The sequence below is a fragment of the Sordaria macrospora genome, chromosome 3, assembly GCF_033870435.1.
Source record: "Sordaria macrospora chromosome 3, complete sequence".
Taxonomy (NCBI): Eukaryota; Fungi; Ascomycota; class Sordariomycetes; order Sordariales; family Sordariaceae; genus Sordaria; species Sordaria macrospora.
In genome coordinates this window covers 206,544-226,026 of record NC_089373.1, presented here as the reverse complement: position 1 = coordinate 226,026, position 19,483 = coordinate 206,544, and the positions used below count along the sequence as shown (strand labels likewise).

General features: G+C 52.1%; 8 protein-coding genes across 8 annotated transcripts; 3 read left to right on the top strand and 5 right to left on the bottom strand.

Annotated features, from left to right (window-relative positions):
- Positions 1-326: 326 nt before the first annotated feature.
- Positions 327-1,433, bottom strand: SMAC4_07173 (uncharacterized protein). The gene is made up of 2 exons (XM_066090581.1): positions 1,238-1,433; positions 327-1,048 (listed from the first exon to the last, which is right to left on the bottom strand). The coding sequence occupies exons 1-2, from the start codon at positions 1,238-1,240 to the stop codon at positions 545-547; spliced, it is 507 nt and encodes a 168-aa protein (XP_065946359.1). The 5' UTR covers positions 1,241-1,433; the 3' UTR covers positions 327-544.
- Positions 1,434-1,848: 415 nt separating this feature from the next.
- Positions 1,849-3,927, top strand: SMAC4_07172 (uncharacterized protein; the record flags this gene model as incomplete). The annotated part of the gene is made up of 1 exon (XM_003347267.1): positions 1,849-3,927. One exon carries the CDS (start codon positions 1,849-1,851, stop codon positions 3,925-3,927), a length of 2,079 nt encoding a protein of 692 aa, XP_003347315.1.
- Positions 3,928-4,132: 205 nt separating this feature from the next.
- Positions 4,133-5,629, bottom strand: SMAC4_07171 (uncharacterized protein). Its single transcript, XM_003347266.2, has 3 exons — positions 5,434-5,629; positions 4,915-5,136; positions 4,133-4,787 (listed from the first exon to the last, which is right to left on the bottom strand). The coding sequence occupies exons 1-3, from the start codon at positions 5,470-5,472 to the stop codon at positions 4,479-4,481; spliced, it is 570 nt and encodes a 189-aa protein (XP_003347314.1). The 5' UTR covers positions 5,473-5,629; the 3' UTR covers positions 4,133-4,478.
- Positions 5,630-6,144: 515 nt separating this feature from the next.
- SMAC4_07170 (uncharacterized protein) lies at positions 6,145-8,802 on the bottom strand. The gene is made up of 3 exons (XM_024655868.2): positions 8,564-8,802; positions 8,152-8,504; positions 6,145-8,083 (listed from the first exon to the last, which is right to left on the bottom strand). The coding sequence occupies exons 1-3, from the start codon at positions 8,747-8,749 to the stop codon at positions 8,005-8,007; spliced, it is 618 nt and encodes a 205-aa protein (XP_024511690.1). The 5' UTR covers positions 8,750-8,802; the 3' UTR covers positions 6,145-8,004.
- A 973-nt stretch (positions 8,803-9,775) lies between these two features.
- SMAC4_07169 (uncharacterized protein) lies at positions 9,776-12,631 on the top strand. The gene is made up of 3 exons (XM_066090580.1): positions 9,776-10,278; positions 10,332-10,696; positions 10,751-12,631. Exons 1-3 carry the CDS (start codon positions 9,949-9,951, stop codon positions 12,372-12,374), a joined length of 2,319 nt encoding a protein of 772 aa, XP_065946358.1. The 5' UTR covers positions 9,776-9,948; the 3' UTR covers positions 12,375-12,631.
- A 445-nt stretch (positions 12,632-13,076) lies between these two features.
- Positions 13,077-15,337, bottom strand: SMAC4_07168 (60S ribosome subunit biogenesis protein NOP53). Its single transcript, XM_003347263.2, has 2 exons — positions 14,658-15,337; positions 13,077-14,582 (listed from the first exon to the last, which is right to left on the bottom strand). Exons 1-2 carry the CDS (start codon positions 14,807-14,809, stop codon positions 13,385-13,387), a joined length of 1,350 nt encoding a protein of 449 aa, XP_003347311.1. The 5' UTR covers positions 14,810-15,337; the 3' UTR covers positions 13,077-13,384.
- A 127-nt stretch (positions 15,338-15,464) lies between these two features.
- SMAC4_07167 (uncharacterized protein) lies at positions 15,465-17,455 on the top strand. Its single transcript, XM_066090579.1, has 5 exons — positions 15,465-15,968; positions 16,080-16,105; positions 16,173-16,261; positions 16,375-16,504; positions 16,655-17,455. Exons 1-5 carry the CDS (start codon positions 15,922-15,924, stop codon positions 17,005-17,007), a joined length of 645 nt encoding a protein of 214 aa, XP_065946357.1. The 5' UTR covers positions 15,465-15,921; the 3' UTR covers positions 17,008-17,455.
- A 225-nt stretch (positions 17,456-17,680) lies between these two features.
- SMAC4_07166 (ribosome biogenesis protein RLP24) lies at positions 17,681-19,429 on the bottom strand. The gene is made up of 2 exons (XM_003347261.2): positions 18,970-19,429; positions 17,681-18,895 (listed from the first exon to the last, which is right to left on the bottom strand). Exons 1-2 carry the CDS (start codon positions 19,043-19,045, stop codon positions 18,285-18,287), a joined length of 687 nt encoding a protein of 228 aa, XP_003347309.1. The 5' UTR covers positions 19,046-19,429; the 3' UTR covers positions 17,681-18,284.
- Between the last annotated feature and the right edge of the window lie 54 nt (positions 19,430-19,483).

The window sequence follows — 19,483 nt, the reverse complement described above, 5'->3', positions numbered from 1 at the left end:
TTACGAGGAGGATGACGTTGTGAATAGTCAGCTCAGGCAAACTCTCTAGGTCTAGAGCAGGATAGGGGTGCTCTGGAGTATAGAAAGCGAGAGACAGCGCGTGTGGATATGATGACTGACTGACCTCCGAGAGATGAGTACGGACGGTCATGTACATATTACGAGGTTTATCAGGCGTTGGGAAGTATTGAATTATGAGACATCTTCCTTTTGACGTTCGCTCTGTTATTCCTATGAAATGCTCCCTTGGGGCTGAGAAATTATGAACTTGGGGAGTAACTAAACCAACGAAGCCAGTCGGTACCCGTGTCCATCAATCTCTCCCGCGGACCAATACCAAGACCAAGAGGCATCAATCGTCGTCCAGAACCGTCCATCGCCTACTCTAGACCTGCAAAACGTGGAACGCATGGGAAGCTGATGTCTAATCCTGTCATATTCCGTTCTGTTCTCGGATTTGCCTTCCATCTCTAGAACTAGCATACCATGCCATGGTCGTAACCACTTAACCCATCCACCATCCATCACATCACAGCATATGAACTTAAGCCGAAATCCTCAACTTCCTCTCCATCTCCTCCTGCACGGACACCTCCACCCTCGAATCCTCACCACTATAGACATCCTCCCACGTAATATCCCCATCCCTACCCATCAGAATCTCCTCATGCACATTCCCCATACCGCCCATCACGCCCTGGCTGCCCCCCAAAGCCAACGGCTTCCATTCTCCGTCCCGGACAATCTTCAGCTCCATCTGCCGACGGATAGGCTCCGCCATGCCAAAGGTGCGACGGAGGGTTTCCATACGAAGCGCTTCGCGCGTGGCTTCCCATTGCTTGAGACGCGATTCCAAGGGGTGGGATGAGATGGGGAGGGATGAGGCTGAAGCAGAAGAAGAGGAGGACTTGGGGGCGACGGTGTCGAGGGGGTTGGGCGCGAGGCCGGAGCGGAGGGTGTCGTGCAGACCGGGCGCGGAGGGGGCGGCGATGGAGCGGAGGTGGGTGAATGTGCTGGTGTGAGAGTCGGCGGGGACGATGCGGAGGGACTGTTTTGGGGTTTTGTTAGCATGGCGGTTCATTGTAGGAGGGCTGGGTTCGAGGGGAGAAGTGGAAGCTGGAAATGGAGTGGACGTCGCTGGCTTGGGGGGTTGAGAGGTGAGGCCAGTGGTGAAGTTGTGATGATGCTGCTGTGGTGTTGATGGAGGGGCAGGTAGGTGTTGATAGAGGTAGCTTACCATCTTGACGGTTTGCTGCTGCTTAAGCTAGGCGGCGGTGTTGATTACGTATTGTTTGGTTTGTTTGGAGGTTATTATGAGGATTGGTTCGTTGCGCGACTGTGATACTATCTCGAACGCTTGATTTGTTTTGGGTATCGCAAGGATATATCGTTCGCACGTTGCTTTGGAGTTTGGTTGTTTGCCGTTGTTGGGTTGAGGCTGGAATGAGGAATGGAAGATGCAACAAGTGGAAGGGAAGCTCCAACAGGTCAACGTCAAGGCTCCAAGCAGCTTCCGCGTTCACTGCCCGCTGCCCGCTGCCCGCTGCTGTTGTCGCAGGCGGCGGCAGGGCGACAGGGCTGCTGTCACTGGGCGGCGGCGGCGGCAGGTACGTACCTACCTGTTGACCCCAGACTGTCTGCCAGGCTCCCCGGTGTCACTGTTATTACAGACTAATACCGTAATTCTGTAATTACCTCCGAAGCCGCTTGTTATTCCTGACCTCCATCTATCATCATCACCAGGTCACTCACTTAGTGTACACGTCTCTTTACTTCATTTGAGATGACTTGAGATGTCCGGCACATCCAAGCTTCACCTCTCCTTATAAATCTTCAATTTCACAGAAAATGCGTTTCCCACCACCCGGGACTGCCCGTCCCCCCATAATACGCATCACCAACGGCACCTTCTACCGTCACCAACCCTCCTCCCACCCCTCCCATCTTTCTCACAGTCATCCCAACCCACCACTCTTCAGTAACCTAACCCTCACCCTCCCCTCCCACCCTTCCTCCCCTCATAACTGGGCCATCCTCGGCCCCTCCCAATCCGGCAAAACCACCTTCTTACAACTTCTCCGCGGTTCATACCTCTGCTTCCCGCCCACCGCGCGCTCCTTTCCCTACCTCTCCACCGACGAAGTAGCCCCCAGGTTGAGAGGAAACCCCTCCAAAGCAATCCAATATGTCGGATTCGACGCCACTTCCACCTCGGGCGGCCTAGGCGCTGCTGCCTCAAGTTACATCTCCGCTCGCTACGAAAGTCACAGGGAACAAACGGATTTTTCGGTCAGGGATTGGTTACTTGGGAACACGGAGTTGAATCCTAGTCATATGCCTGGGGAGTACCAGGTCGACCCGGAATTATTCGAGAGGGTGGTTGTTGATCTCAGACTGGACACTTTGCTGGGCCTACCCGTGTCGTTCTTGTCGAACGGCCAGGGTCGAAGAGCGAGGATCGCTAGGGCACTGTTCACCGACCCCGAGGTGTTGTTGCTGGATGAACCCTTTATGGGACTGGATCCTGCTACTGTTGCGGGACTGAGTCCGTTGTTGGAAAGTTTGGCGGAGAAGAAGAGTCCCAGACTTATACTAGCTGCTAGACCGCAGGATCCGTTGCCGGAGTGGATCACGCATTTGGTTTATCTGAGGACAGATAGCCAGGTGGGCGCCATGGGTGAACGGGGGACGGTGTTAGATGGACTGAGGGCTTATGTAAGAGGAGTGTGGAAGGGCGGACTGACTGAAGATGAGACGATGCCAGTTCATGCTCTTATTGACATCGGTCGAACTCTTACCAATGACGGGATCAAGGGGGAGGGGTTAGCTGAAGAGTTGACGCGTTCGCCGACTAACCAAGCCCCTATCATTGATGCCTCTACCCCAGAGAAAGAAGGAGAACCCCTGGTCGAAATGTCAGGCGTCACAGTCCGCTACGGCACCAAGGCCGTCCTAGGTAACTGGCCTTCAGGCCTGCACTGGACCGTCCGCCGCGGATCCCGCTGGGGAGTCTTCGGCCCCAATGGATCCGGCAAGACGACCATCGTGTCCTTACTCTGCTCCGACCACCCGCAGACATATTCTCTCCCTATCAAACTATTCGGTCGGTCCCGCCTGCCAGAACCAGGGTCAGGTCAACGCCCCCTAACCTTCTGGGACATCCAATCCCGCGTCGGCCATTCCAGCCCAGAGATCCATCAGCATATGCCCCGCCGCTTGACGGTTAGGGCTGTGTTAGAGTCCGCTTGGGCAGATACTTTTTCTTCGGTGCCGAAAATCACGCATGAGGCGAGAGAAAAGGTGGAAGCGACGTTGAAGTGGTTTGCTCATGAACTTAATCCTTCTTTTGCGAAACGCAGCCAACATACACCTGATGAGTTGGCAGAGGTTGCCAAAGAGGAAGAGCGATTGAAGTGGGCAAAAGATTACCAATTCGGTGAATTACCCTTTTCTTCCCAGCGCTTGCTCCTCTTCCTGAGAGCAATCGTTAAGAACCCTGATATCGTTGTCCTGGATGAAGCCTTTAGCGGTATGGATGATGCGGTTAGGGATAAGTGCATGTTATTCCTTATTCACGGCGAGAGCAAGACTTTTGCCTCTGCTACTGCCGCTGCTACCGCTACTTGTGCCTCTGGTACCTCACCTGCTCCTTCGGGTAGTGGTAGTAAAGGGATTTCGGTCGCACCACTGGAGGTGGTAGACAGCGAGCAAGCCAGGACTGGAAAGGTCAAGGTGCATGGGTTGACGGACCAGCAAGCTCTGATTTGTATTTCGCATATCAAGGAGGAGGTGCCTGATTGTGTAAGGGAGTGGGTGTGTTTACCGGAGGCGAGCAGCGGGGAGGAGGCGAGGTTTGGGAGGCTGGATGGGCCGTTGAGAGTTAGTAAGAAAGGGTGGGATCGGATTTGGGGGGTTGATGGGCGTTAGATCTAGACTCTCGAGGAAGGGGATGTGGGAGAGGTATGGTAGAGGTGGAGAACTTAGACAGGCAGCAATAAAAGAAGGCTTGAAGAAGATCTCGCTGGGATATATGCTGACTCTGACTCCAGATTAACTTCAATGTTAAGGTGTCTTCTTTTCTACGTACACCATTATCAATGTAGCATGGACTCAACAAAGCAGAAAAGATGCAGTCTAATGTTCTACTCGCCTTGCCTCAAAGCACCTCAGACCATTGGTTAAGTTGATTTTTAATCCAATTGACGGCGGCGTTTCAAGCGTTGACGAGTATCTTTTCTTTCATCATAACAACAGGTATCTCAACTTTAGTCATTACATTATCCTCGAGTCTTGTCCAACCCATTCCGTATTTATATCCTTTTTGTTCCCATTATCATTATGTCTTTCTGTCCACATTTTCCTCTTCCTCTCTTCTCTTCATCTCTTCTCTTCCTCTTTTCTCTTCTTCTTGTCCCTTCCCCTTTCATAACCCTCCCATTCCCTTTTAGACCCTCAACACCACCCCCTACCCTAGACCCCTAAACATAAGTCCTCCTCGATCCCGCACCACCACCCTTCCCCTTCCTCCACCTAATCCATCCCACAATCAACAACACCGCCAAAACCGCAAACGCCAAAAACTGGAAGATCTCGTCCGCCAGCCCCTTCTTGCAGCTACTCTGCAGCCTGCTCCACAGCTCCTTTTCGCTCGGGTTGCCGTCCAAAATGCCGTAGTACCAATCCCCCTTGTACTTGCGCTTGCCCTGGTTGAGCAAGTTGTTGTCGAGGATTTTCTCGGCTTTGGAAATGTCGGTGCAGGAAGTGGAGCGGGTACCTATTGCCCAGGCCTGTTTTTTTGTTCGTCGGTGTCAGCACATGTCACACACCCTATCTACAAGAACACCGAAGGGAAGGAATAAGGAAGGAGAAGCATGGAATAAGGGGATAAAAGAAGAAAAAAAGAAAAAAACGTACGATTCCGCCTGCAAGAAGGACAAGGGCACCAACGGCATCTGCCCCCAACACGATAATATCCGGGATGAAACTGAGAAACAGCGCAGCGAGACCCAGAAACCCTTCGATAATGCCGTAGGCACCTGTGAAGACGGAGTATTTGGTGGTGGTTGCTGCGGAACCGATCTTTTGGGCGGTGATGAATTGTACGGAGAGACCGATGATTACGGCGCCGAAGACGATCTGTTTACATGTATCAAGAGTTAGGTGCTGGCTTTTTGGAGAAGAGGAAGAGGAAGAAAGGATGCGGTGGGTGGCGGGCGGGAAATGTGGTGAAGTGGACTTTGGGTGGATGAGGTAGAAGACGGGAGGGGTTGATGATGATGGCCCGGGGAACATGTACGTGGGACATGGTAAAAGTGGAGGGAAGCGATCATGGATGAAAGAGAACATAAAGCATGAGCTAAGTAGAGAAGGGGTTGATGTAATGGGCGTAGTTGATGAGTCCAACTTCAGGTTATAGGAATAAGTAAAACATACCTGAAGGCCTCTCAGGCCGATACTCAAGCCGGCGAGCATCTTGTCTAAGATAGTCTTATTTTTTCCCCTTTTATCTCACAACAACAAGACTATAGCTTGTAAGTGATGATGGAAAAGGTGAAGAGTTTCAAGAAGGAACAAATCCTTCCGGCACTTAACAAGTGTCTGGTGGGAGACCACCAGCTTTTTATATGAATCACATATTATGACACATACATGACAGGGTAGTATCATACGGCCGAGGCTACTATCTCATGGTAACAAGCCCCATGGTAACAAATCAGAACTAAACCACCTAGTCTAGTGTAAGCAGTACTCGCCCATGCCTGATGGCTGTGATATGCAAGTTGGTGACCATTGTCACCCTCCCTCATTCCCAAATTCGGGAAGTGGGCGAGCTGTAGACCGGATGTTGCCTAGTTTGCCTAGGTAGTTTTGACGTAATATTCCCTGACTCACCTGGCCTTAACCTTTTGGTTGCGGTATCCTTGGATCTTAACCCAAGGTAGAAAGGCTGTTCAAGAAAAAGAGGAACCCCAGGGGAAGAGAAAGCAACCCAGCAAAAAAAAAAAAAAGCCGAAAACCCCCATATCACTGTCTTTAAAATGACAGGAGTGACACTGACAAGGAAGACTCTCCGGCTTGGCGCTCTTGTTGGGCCTGCGAGGCCTTGCTAGTGTCAAAGAATCCTTGTGAACTTTCCGTCTTTTGTCTTTTACCCCTGAAGGCCTGAACCCTCCCTTTGTCTTTTTGCAATTCCACGGGTGTCAAAGGGAAGGAAGATATCGTCAAGTATCCTGTGAGTCTCGCTACTAGTCGTCGACTGTCGACTGTCAGAAGCCGGTTATGTCCAACCGAGTTCAATATTGCTACGTCTCTGCCGGTGTTGTTGACATCCATTGCCATGCGGCTGCCGTCGGTAGTCTCTCTTCACATGTTACTTTTCGTTCGGTAGCTTACTCGCTCGGTACTAGTTGGTGTAAGAAGGCTGAGCTCAGTACACGTTAGTGATTGACGGTGATCTTCACTTTCCCCGCGCCCTATACCATAAACCAAGTACATAGCCACACAGCCACATGACATACAGTCTTTCTCAATCAGAGACTTTCCGGAAAAACAGAAATGCTAAGCTCGGTTTCGGCAAGAAGCCTGGCAGAGAGAAAAAGAAAAAAAACGACGACACAACCTAGTAGAGCGCAGACCAGGTAGACAACCCCTGCAAGAACCGTACATACACTACATACTAGAGACATTCACAAGCGAAGGAAAGCCTCGGGCGAGACAGCCTGAATAAGATATGCCGTCATAGGTATCGTGACATGTTTCCCATTCCAGCCAACCCTGGAACAAAGCAAACTCTGCAAAGTACTAGCAAATCGCAAATCGCAAATGGATACTCCGTCGTTTTGGAAATAGCGGGGAATAGAAGAAACTCAAGGGCGAGTGACCGAAGTTTAACTGGGAAGACTGCCCGGGTCCAATGCAACCTCAATCTCCCAAACCGCCGTTGGTCGTCCGTTGGTCGTCCGTTGCTGCCTAGAGTTACGTAGTCAGTCTTGTTAGTGCAAAGTATGGGGTTTCGCAGGGTAGCACTAGCGAGGTTGTTGTTGAAGGGGTTGTTTAACTTGTTGTTACCCCTGAGCTTCCAGTTAGAATATGGTGTGTGATTGGTTGGTTGGTTTTGGTGAAGATGAACTTGGTTGTGCCAAGGAAAATGTATCATTCTGGGCCGTGTCCCCGACTGTGGGAGTCTCTTCGGCATTACTAGCATGACTCTTTTCGTGTTTTGGTTATGGCAAAGTAGTTCATCTCGAGAGGCATCCAACTGTCTGCAATGCAAATTTTCCTAGGATAGCAGATTCCCGGTGCAAACGAAACCGCAAATGGCGCGTGCTAGAGGCCATGGTATGTCGCTGTTAGACGAATGTTGCAATTTGATAACATTCTCGGTCTGTCGACAGCCTATCCTCTACACGAAGATAGGACCATGCCGAGGGGTCACAAGAAGGGGCGTTTCCCCGAAAGAGGGAGTTGCTCGGATAAACAGATCGCACCTAGCTAACCAAGCTGCCGGGGGTGAAACTGTACTTTTGAGGTGTTGTCAAGTTTGTCAGAACCTTGTTCCAAGTTCCCACCTGTCTCGCGTCTTCCCCGTTCCATCTTGCCTTCCTCGTCATACATATCCCCCGGGAGCCTTGTCGAGCAGGTCTTCGCCGATTTCAGGTATTCGCACTGCGTTGCATACGGAGCACGTAGGTATATCGGAGAAAGCTCCGGTGGTTTCAGCTCCTCATCGTCTGCAGTTGCTTCCATCTCCGAGTCCTCTCCGGTGCCGCCTAGGATCTGTCGCCGTGCTGCTTTATAGTACAGATGTTCGTGTCATTGTGTGTACATAATGCCCCTGGTTCAGAATGCGCTGCTTTAATCCGAAACGGGGTCGCATAATGTATCATCAATGGTCTTCCGTTCTAGAACCGTATCTGTCGCTGGTGATATGCGTATTTAGGACGTGTATAGTAAGAGTGAGGTTGACAAAGTCTCCGTTGTCATTGTCGACTAAACTCGATGCACCTATAACGACAATGCTGGAATAGCATGTTCCAGCGGTTCCCTGCGCACTTCCCAAGCAAGCCAGTCCGATCTCGTTGTCCTGTATTCACCAAGTTAGCAATCATCCCACCCAACCCTTTTCTTGACGGTCTTCCCAGGATAACTCACGGTAACAGCCCCATACTATTAATCTTCCACACACCCACCGCCAACGCCAACACCTGCATAAGCACATACGCCGCCTTCACCTGTAGAATAGACCCCCTGTTGCTGTCCGTCTCGAACCTCTCAAAGGCCTGGTTGGTGCCCAACAGACCCATGATGGGGTTCTTGAAGGCCATGAACACCATCATGATGCTGAAGATCTGAAGAGAGTTGCCGGACATGTACATCATGATGAGGGTCATGGGGAGGTTCTTGGCGGGGGCGAGGGCGACTTCCCAGGCCTTTTTGAGCTTGAGCGTGTCCATCTGTTCGGGCGAGGGTTGTTGGCGGCCGGCGGGGCGGGAGACATCTTTCTTCTGTTGGTCAATTGGTTAGCTGTGTACAAGGTGATGATGGTGCTTGGGGGTTATTATACCTTGGAAGGACCGGACACGGCTTGCGACGAGTAGCCTGGAGGATCGGGGATGCTAGCCGGCTTGGACTTGTGAGGCGGTGGGTTGGTGAGGTCGGTTACCCATCTCGGGGAGGGGTCGGCAACGGGTTTGAGGTCGGTCATGGTGGGCGGTATGGATGCGCTTAGCGATGTCGTGATATCGTCCATGTGGAAGTGTTGGTGAAGGAGGTTGAAGCTGGCGGGATCAGATGGAATGCGATGCGATGACGCCGGGAGGAGACACAACGTGTACGTGATGGAGTCCGTGCTTCTGTAGCTGTCCCTGAAAGAAGGGCCCCACTATTTGAGCCGCTTCCCCACGCTGGACGCTGAGTGGTGGGGACCGTGCGTCTGTTGATGATGCTACGGAGCTCCACTGAAGCGTGCCAGCCGCTCACTGGCAGAAGGGGCCATCCAGTGGGTGTTCAGTGTTGACGGCGCCAAAGCGGCAAGTCGCAGGGTTCGCGATCGCTGACTAGGAGGCGGGTGCCGTAATTAATTCGACGGTTCAGGGGACGCCCCAACCGGTGAACAGAGCATTATTTCCATTCAACACCCCCCGGCGAAGTCGGCAATTTGAACTAAACATCATCTTTTGTTATTGTCTGGACTTGGGAGTTTTGCGACAAGGAGGCTGTTTCATCCCATCAACAACGAACAGCAAGTGGAGGGTAGTTTGCGCCGCCGGACAGACACTACACCGAGCATACCGAGACACCGACGACAACGGCGACGACGAGCATCGCGATCCATCATCGACGACTACCTTGCCTCAACCGGACCTCCGAAACGGGCATCAAATATTTGACGACGCAACTTTAAGGCTGAAACAAAGAGGAGGACAAGCAAGAGGGTGCCTGTGACACCCCATCTCATCTGCTGTACATCGGTTGTCGAATTCGCGATATCGCAAACAATATCCTTGTGTGTTCACCAAGAGGGGGGGCTTTTTCTTGTCTACCACACCACCACACCTTGCGCCCGCGCCGAGCCCGTTTGCCATTCGTCCATTCCATCGGTTTTGTCGCATCGCAATCGCATCACCGGGTTCGAATCGACCAAAATAGGGATAGCAGAAAGTGAGGAGGTGGACGATAATAATACACACTACAACAAGCAGCCAACAACATGTCGACCACACAGGGAGGAGGAGACTCCAAGCTGTTCGCGAGGGTAAGATTGAATATTTGTTTGTTAGACGGGACTTCCCTTTTTCTTCGGGATATGCCGTTGCTTTGTCTACAACCCCCTCCCATCCAACTCAGCTCAGCTCCTGTATCTCCTCCCTTGCTTCCATTGCTGTTTCTCTTCAACATCGCGAACCTTGATGGCAAAAAACACACACATGAGCTACCCCTGACTTCCTCATGAACACCGCAACCATGTTTGTCGCATTCCCAGTCCCTCCGAACCTAGGCTTACCTCAAACTCGACAGGGCAAAGTAGCCGAGCTACGCCTCGAGCTGAACAGCGGCAGCAAGAAGGACAAGAACTTTACCCAAAAGAAGATTGCCCTGAAAAAGATTGTCGCCAACATGACCATGAGCAACAATGACATGGTTGGCTTGTTCCCCGATATTGTCGCCTGCATGGCCATTCAGTCCCTGGAAATCAAGAAGATGTGCTTCTTATATCTGGTCAACTATGCGAGGATGAGGCCTGATATTGCGGTAAAAGCAATCCCGGTTCTGGAGCATGTAAGTCATCACGTTTACCACTCTTTAACGATGTTGTCATTAACAAAAACCAGGACATGGAAGATCCAAACCCCCTTGTCCGCGCCCTCGCCCTACGGACCATGTCCTATATCCACGTGCGAGAGTTTGTGGAGGCTACCGTGCCACTAGTCAAGCACCTTCTTCGCGACATCGACCCCTATGTCCGCAAGACGGCTGCTTTTTGCGTTGCCAAGCTTTACGACCATGATAGACACATGGTTGAGGCTTCGGATCTCATCGACAGACTCAACAACCTCCTGAGGGACGACAACCCAACAGTGGTGGCCAGCGCTCTTGCAAGCTTGATGGATATTTGGGAGAGAAGTGATGCTATCAAACTCACTATCGACTACAGCAATGCCTCCAAGATGGTTGCCATTCTGGCCGACTGCTCTGAGTAGGTCCCCCCTTTGCCATGCAGGGTATAGTAACGGACACTGACAGCGAACAGATGGGGCCAAACCTACATCCTCGAGGCACTGATGTCCTACGTCCCTCAAGAATCCGGCGAAGCCCTTCTCCTAGCCGAGCGCATCGCCCCACGCCTTTCACACTCCAACTCCTCGGTAGTCCTCACCTGTATTCGCGTAATCCTTTACCTCATGAACTACATCTCCGACCAAAAGCAAATCTCCGCCCTCTGCCGAAAACTCTCTCCACCACTAGTCACCCTCCTAGCCAAGGGTCCAGAAGTGCAATACCTCGCCCTGCGCAACGCGCTCCTCATCCTCCAGCGCCGTCCCGAAGTGTTGCGGAACGACATCCGCGTCTTCTTCTGCAAGTACAACGACCCCATCTACGTCAAGGTCACCAAGCTGGAGCTTATCTTCATGCTCGCCAACGAGAAGAACATCGACGAAGTCCTGACCGAACTGCGCGAGTACGCCACGGAAATCGACGTCCACTTCGTCCGCAAGGCTGTCCGCGCCATCGGCAAGCTGGCCATTAAGATTGAGCCGGCCGCCAAACGGTGCATCAACCTGCTTTTGGAGTTAGTCTCCACGAAAGTCACTTACATTGTGCAAGAAGCCACGGTCGTCATCCGCAACATCTTCCGCAAGTACCCGAACCAATACGAGTCCATCATCGGCACCCTCTGCGAACATCTCGACTCCCTCGACGAGCCCGAAGCCAAAGCAGCCATGGTATGGGTAATAGGCCAATACGCCTCTCGCATCGAAAACAGCGACGCCCTCCTCGAAGACTTCCTGTACAGTTTCGCCGAGGAACCTGTCGAGGTACAACTCGCCCTGCTCACAGCAACAGTCAAACTCTTCATCCAGCGCCCTACCAAAGGCCAAGAACTCGTCCCCAAGGTCCTAAAATGGGCCACAGAAGAAACCGACAACCCGGACCTGCGCGACCGCGCCTACATGTACTGGCGCTTACTGTCCACAGACATGGAATCGGCCAAGCGGATCGTAATGGGCGAGAAACCCGCCATCACGGCCGAGAGCGAAAAACTTGACCCTGTTACCCTTGAAGAGATGTGTTTGAACGTGGGAACCCTAGCCACCGTTTACCTGAAGCCCGTGCATACGGTGTTCCGAAATGCCAGGCCGAGGAAGCTACACGATAGTCCGTGCTTGCAACGACCGGACTACCCTGAAGCTGTCCAACTACCCAACCCGAAGAGTCTTTCGCAGTTTAATCAGGGACAGCAACCTTCTGATTTCGATCCTCGCGTACCTGGCTCTCGTCCCGCTCCCCCCAACAGCAACACTACCAATACCCAAAGTCAAGGTAACCTAGCACAAGCAGTCCACGACGCAGACGCCTACTTCTCGCAGCAAGTAAGCCAGCAAGCATCCCAGCAAGCGGCGGTTAATGATGCGGACGAGTACTTTGCGCAGCAGATGAGGGGGATGCAGATACAGCAGCCTGGAGACAGTTTCGGTGGGGATGCGGGCCATGGATATGGTCAGGGGTATGTGGTTAGTCAGAGCTCGGCGTATCAGCCGGGTATGGGAGGCATGGGGGGGATGAATGGTATGGGTGGTGGTATGGGTAGTATGAATGGTGGCGGGATGAATGGTGGTGGGATGAATGGAGCGCAAGGGGATTTGTTGCTTTGAGTAAGGTTGGTGAGGTGTGGCGAGGGGTGAGAAGAAGAGGGGAGAGTATGGGAAGAATAAAGGAGGAAGAAGTTGCAGATGGTAATGTAATACATAGGAGTTGGTTGTAAGTGAAGTGAAGTGAGTAACAGGTTGGTGGGAGGGGAGACAGTGATTGTTGCTAAGGTATGGTTGGAAAAGATATATCCATTTATGTAGATAATGCAAACAAACAAAGTAATATCCGTCAGAACCTATCCACACAATGCACCGGTCCCTGTGCTATACCATAGATGGGCACATACACTTCCAAGACCCTCGAAGGCCCAAAATCTTTTCTACCACCACCAATGTTTTCCTCAAGCCAGAAACCTAAGTCTCTTTTTTTTTTTTTTTTTTTTTTTTTTTTTTTGAGTGATACCTCTTATGACATTAGAGCCTTTTTCTCATACTGTGCCTACTTCATCTATTCGCTTGTTGTTTTAACTATAGACAGCTGATTGGTGTCAGCCAGTTGCAGTTGCAAAAGCCGGGATGCTGCGAATGCAACCCACTGGATTAGGCCGAGAGTCAGAAAATCTCCTTGGAATGGTTCGGGCAATGGAATCAGTGTGCCGGAAGATTAAAAGAGGAAGAAGAGAAGCAACATGGGCCAAGGTTTTCCCCCATGTTAAAGAAAGGCCGGCCGTGTGTCTCTGCCTTCGAAGGGAGAGTGGTTTATATGCGGTGTGTATGGTTTTGCTGATGTTTTTTTTACAAGTCATGTCAACAGTTTCTTGGATCATCAAACATTTTGTGAATCACTTCCGTTTGATTGGGAAATTAGAACAAATGCGATTTAAAGAACCCCATATAAAAGTTTTATTGCACTCAAAAAGACCATCTTGAAGTAGGAGAACCGCAATAACGCCACTGTGTTTAAACATGTACTAAAAAACCGAAAAAGGGAATATTTTGCAAAAGAAAGAAACAATTACCAAACAAATCCGAATATGTGTCCGTATAAAAATGCCACCCCCAAACCCAGACGCTTACTGCAAAGTAAAATCCTTGAAAGTCCACTTCTCCGTAATCTGTTTCTTGGCCTGCTTCTTGTACGGGTTGTGTCTCCTCGCCTCCACCTTGCCTCTAAGCAGCAAATTCCTGTACCTGTCTTTGAGCAGGTTACCCTCGGGCTTGAGCAGCCTCAGCGAATCCTGCAGCTCGTCCGGCAGGACCAGCTCGAGGTCCTTCTCCGGCAACTTGAACTTGCCTAGTTGCCTGCGACGGAGCTCGACGTCGTCATCGTCCTCGAGACTGCCGTCGTCCTCTTCGCCATTTTCGGCTTTTTGGAGCGCAAGCTGCCTCTCCTTCTCGGCGAGTTCCTTGGCGATCTGCTTCACCCGCGCGGCCTCGGCCTCCTTCTTCTTGATGGCCGCCTCGTGCTTCAGACGCTGCTCCTCGGCCTTGCGGCGCTTGATCTTGTTGCGCTGCGCTTGCGTCTTGCGCTCCGGCCGCTTCTTCTTGGACGACAAACCCTCCGCGTCGCTCTCGGCGCCTTCCCAGGCGGAATCATCCTCCCACTCGGACAGCTCGGCTCTCTTCTCGGCGGCCTCGGCTTCGGCGCGCGACCTGGCGGCGGCTTCGGCCTTGAGACGCTCCTTCTCGAGTTCCTCCAGACGCTTCTTCTCGGCCTCCTCGGCCTTGCGCAGCTCCTCCTGGTAGCGCTCCGAGTAGTCGGTGAAAGCGGGGTTGTAGGACTTGTCGCCCTTGGGCTTGGGCACGGCAGGGAGCTGCTTGCCGGTGGCGGCGAGGGAGATGGGTTGTTGTGTGAGCGTCTTGGGGGCCTTGGTCTTCTCGACCTTGGGCAGGAAGTTGTACACCGTCTCCTCGACCTCCTTCTTCTTGGCTTCCTCCGGGTCGGCCCAGGCGTCGAAAGTGGCGTCGACGACCTCGACGGTAGTGGTGTGGTGGCCGTCGGCGACGCGCTTCAGGCGGGTGAGTTCCTTCTGGGTGACGTAGGTGGCACGGAGACGCTTGGAGGGTAAGACGCCGTCGGTGACCTTGCCGGAGGTTTCCGAAGCCGGGCGCTTCTTGAGAGAGACGGCGGGGACGGCAGAGCGCTGGGCGAGGATCTCGTCGGCCTTCAAGGGCTTCTTGAACTGCTTGGGGAGCTTCTTTGTGATTTCGGTATCGGGCTTGACGTCGATGGCGAAGAGTTCATCGGACTTCTTTTCGGCAATGACACCACTGTGATAATGCGATTCATGTTAACCAATTTGGTGTCATTGGGTGTTTGAGTGTGTAAGGGGCCATCGTTCGTACCCCTTGATGATCTGGGCGTTCAACTCATCGAGACCCTGCTCGACCTCTGTAACGTCGACATTCTTCCTCCATGCCTTCTTGCCCTTTCTCGACGGTTGCTTGAATTGCTTGGGGGCTTCGCCATCGCCCGACAGAGGTTTTAAAACGGGCATTTTGGATATATGTGTGGGTGGCGTGTGGTGTTGGGTTGTTGTTGTTGTTGTCAGGTTGAAATCAATGAGTCGGGAGAGGTTCGTTGCTGATAAGAAAATGGAAGTGTTGATACCTCGAAACCGCCTGAAATTCTGGGGTCTCCTCTGCAGTCAATTCGACTTTCCAGTGGGGTGTGCAACTCAAAATTTCAGCGGCGACAGGAGGGTACGATAAGATAAGAGACACTAACAACAAGCGCTTCCCCAGCCGTGCTCAGCTGGCAGTTGTGGTGGTAAACCAATCAGAATCTAGCATTGGACAAGCCCATGACGGCCGCCAAGCCTTTGGATCGTCTCTGTCTTTTTGGTCCGAGTGAAGTGTCGAACTGTCTGGGCGTAGAAAGGCGGCGGCCACTGCGGCGCACTTCCTCTTTCTTCCCCACTGATCGCTTGGCGCAGAGTGGTTCTTCTGCGGTGGTCCCCTTTCTCTCGCATGAGTCCGCTTCGGGGAAGTGAAAAAGAGGAAGTTGCAAAGAGAGGACGGTCTTGTTCGGAATTATTCATGTAAAGACACGTATAACTTGGGAACTCACGTGCATGTGACCTGTTGGTCAATGAATAAACCTACATCATATAATGTTGTTTTTTCGTTTGTAGATTTTATAAAAAGTCTTCCATATATCTCCTCGATCCGATTATCTATTTATTGTAGTTACCAAGATCCCAGCAACAATCAATCCATCAATCGACTCGGCAACGGGACCCCGACTGGATCCAAAAAGACCGACCTGATTCCAACCAAGCACTTGTCTCCAGCTCCATTGACACCCCCGGCCACGCCCCCGTCCGTCGCACCACTGAGAGACCACTCAACCGCTGCAACTGGTCTCCGGCAACTCTCCGCCGCCGTCCACTTCCACACTTCGATCCATATCCCTCGCTCGACAGACAACTCTAGACCACCTCAACTCCGACCGCCTTAAACTTTCTGCCACTTAACAACCACTTCCTCCAAAGTCCGAAAGCTTCATTCCTTGACCGTGTTTCCTTCGATTCCGAATCCCTTCAGCACCAGCTAGCTACCCCGCGAAATATCCGTTTAATCCGCAAACACATACCATACATCCATCACAATGGCGCAAGCAGGCGGGTCATACAACAACCCCTTGAAGAAGTTCAAGTAAGACAGCATACCCGACCGACACTCCGCTTCCATAGCCGGGCATGGCATTCGAGAGAAAAAAAAACAGAAAAAAAACAAGACAAGATGCTAACCACTACTCCTCATCAGGTTGGTCTTCTTGGGCGAGCAAAGCGGTATGCAACCACCATCTCTAAGAACGAGACACACCGATATACTAACCTAACCATTGCGCGCAAACAGTCGGCAAGACGTCTCTCATCACACGCTTCATGTACGACTCGTTCGATAACATGTACCAAGCCACCATTGGTATCGATTTCCTTTCCAAGGCATGTTCAACACCTCTTGACGTCTTGACCGCTTTCTGGCAACATGCGCCGCCGCAGCGAGCAGCACCCGAAGGACACAATGGAAGAAGATGTTGGCTAACTTTATGGAAAAGACCATGTATCTCGAAGACCGAACAGTCCGCCTACAGCTCTGGGATACAGCCGGCCAGGAGCGTTTCCGGTCTCTGATCCCTTCGTACATCCGCGACTCGTCGGTGGCTGTGGTGGTTTATGACATTTCTAGTATGTTCCCCATCTGCCACCTTTCCTACGTGCTTATATCCCCCGTCGGCTACGCTAGCTTTACCACTCACCGCCTTCCACCCCGCCATAACCCCCGGCCTCCCCAGTTTCTCCCATCTAACATTTACTAACACTTACCCCCAAAAACAGACGCCAAATCCTTCCAAAACACACGAAAATGGATCGACGACGTGCGCGCCGAGCGCGGCAACGACGTGATCATCGTGTTAGTCGGCAACAAGACGGATCTGAACGACAAGCGCGAAGTGACCACGGCCCAAGGCGAGGAAGAGGCCCGACGCAACAACCTCATGTTCGTCGAGACATCGGCGAAGCTGGGCCACAACGTCAAGACGCTGTTCAAGAGGATAGCCCAGGCGCTGCCGGGGATGGAGGGGACCGGTGGCGAGGGCGGTGCGGCTGGTGGACAAGGCGGTGGTGCGGCGACGAGGATTGACGTTAGTAGTAAGGAGACGGTGGCGCAGGAGGGGTGCGCTTGTTAAGTCTGTCTGTCTGTCTGGATGGTATGTGGTATGTCTGGGAGGAACCTGGAGGGACGGACAGGTTTGGGGGAAGACAAAGGGGTTGCTGGGCTGGGAAACTGTGACGGGGCTGGGTTGAGGAAGTCGAGGGGACATGAAGGAAACAATGGATGACGATGACCATGTTGACCAACGAGATGTTAACGAGGTTAACGAACGAAATGTAATGGGAAATATGATGATGGGTAGGAGGGATATAGAGGTGGGGCTCGCTCTACTAGACAACCTGACAACAAACGGAGAGCAAATAATGAAGAAGAACTTGGCTGGCTGTGTTTGTGCTTACGGTTTGGCGATCGGAGCATTAGCATGCATGCAAAGAAGAGGGGGGGTGGTCTGGTTTTTGGTTTTAACGTTTATATTAATATGATAAAACATGTAATTACCCGTATCTACTTGACTTGAAGTCCATCGCCTTTTCGCCGTTCAACGCAGTTGTGCTGTTGTCTCCTTTTTTCCAAGTGAAGATAAGATCACAGAGCAGAAGGCTGAATTGACCTTAACGTGTTTGGATAGCTTCGAATTCAAGAGTAAGAAGGTCTCGAGCTACGGTATGCATCAGTGTCACGGTTTCCGATGATGAAGACCTGCGATGCTAAGTCCGAACAAGTACTACGGAAAATTACTATAAACAAGGACAAGAGACAGACATGGCAGAAAGAAAAAACAAGAAGTAACTTCATATCTTGGGTCTCCCCTGTGTCTATTAAACGCCAAATTCGCCGATTCCAATAAAAAAGACCGAAAATATGCTTTGCTACTAAAGGTAGATTTGATGCCCCTGAAAACCATGGTTCCGAAAATGTATCTCCCAATAACCTGTGGCGACCAACCAAGGGGTATATGCCCGAAGCAGCCATTGCTCCGGATGCGGTCCAAAACCAACAGTGCTGTTCACAGTCAGAGTGTGGCTGTCCGTTCCTCCTTCTATCATTGTCGATTCTTTTTGCACCGGGTCTGTTTGTCGTAGTTGACTTGTATTGTTGACAAGTCAACTCAACAGGTCTCAGTGGCGAGGAAGGGCCGCCGTCTTATAGAAAAAACAGCAAACCCTTCCCCACATTGTGGTATCGACAGCCGCGTGGGAGGGAGTTCGTTCCAGAAAAGAAACAAACAGCGTTTTAGTGATCCCGACGCTTAGAAAAGAGGTGGCTGGTTCCGGTTGTGTTGGTGATGGAGGTGGTGGTGGTGTTGGTGGTGGTCGCGGTCGTGGTAGTAATAGTACTGATGCTGGTCGCTCAGTCGGTGTCCATCTCGTCATCGTCGTTAACGTCCTCGAAATCGTTCTCGTCGTCATTGTCATCATCCTCATCGACAACGTTTCCACCACCAACGCGCTCCGAGATCTCTTCCACGCCGCCGTCTGTCCTGACGCGGAGCCTCTTGACCTCGCCGCCGAACGCCTTGGTCTTCTTGCTGGCGGCCTTCTTGGCCAGCTCGTCGCGCTCGAGCTCCTCGACGTCCTGGCCCGTCTCCTTGGCGAGCTCGGCCAGTCTCCTCTTCTCGGAGCCGCGCAGGCGGGGGAGCAGGTGCTCGTTCTCGGCGACCAGCTTGCGGGCGGCGGCGACCTCGCGAGCGCGCTTGCCGGCCATGCGGCGCTTGTAGAAGATGCGCTCGCGGCGCTGGCGGATCTCCGAGATGCGCTCCATGGCCTTGACCGTCTTCTGGAAGAGCTCGCGGTCGTAGCGGACGGGCACGTTGCGGCGGGCGGCGAACTGCAGGGTGCTGTCGACCACCATCTCCTTGCCGGCGTTCTTGCGGTAGGCCTTGGTCCACTTGAGCTTGCGGGGGTTGCGCTTCATCTTGAAGTTCTTGTGGCATTTGGAGCGGCAGAAGCGGAAGGACTTGCCTGTAGGAGGAGTGTCTTGTTAGCATTGGATCTTTGACGGATGATTGACCATAGAATTAGGGATAGAGACTAACCATCGTTACGCATAAAGGTAATGCCCTTGGAGGGCCAGGCCGGACGGCCGCAAAAGAAACAGGGATCGACACGCATCTTGACGGGTTATGTGGGTGAGTGGTTATGGTTGAAGAAAGGAAGAAGAAGCAGCGAGCCGGGTGTGGGATGAGGCTCGTTGTCTTTTTCGGGGAATCGGGGGAAAGCAAGCAACAGAAAGTCAACAACAGCGGAACGGTCCAGGGCGCCGCTTCTGAAAATTTCTGGATGTCGGTGTTGGAAAAAGATGTGGGGCGGAGGGGACGCTTGCCTTATCTTAGCGCTATCGTGTTATCGGTTGATGAGAGTGGATGAGGTTCGGGTTAGGGTTGAACATGTGTTTCTGTGAACATGGCCCGCCGGCACCTTGCCTCTTTCCTTGGCCAAGAGAAAGGAAAACTTCGAAGCTATTCAAGGGTACCAACATAAACAGGTCATGTTTGGCCATTGATGGTTTCCGTTGATCAGTTCTTGTTGCAAACTGGATGACACTTTGTG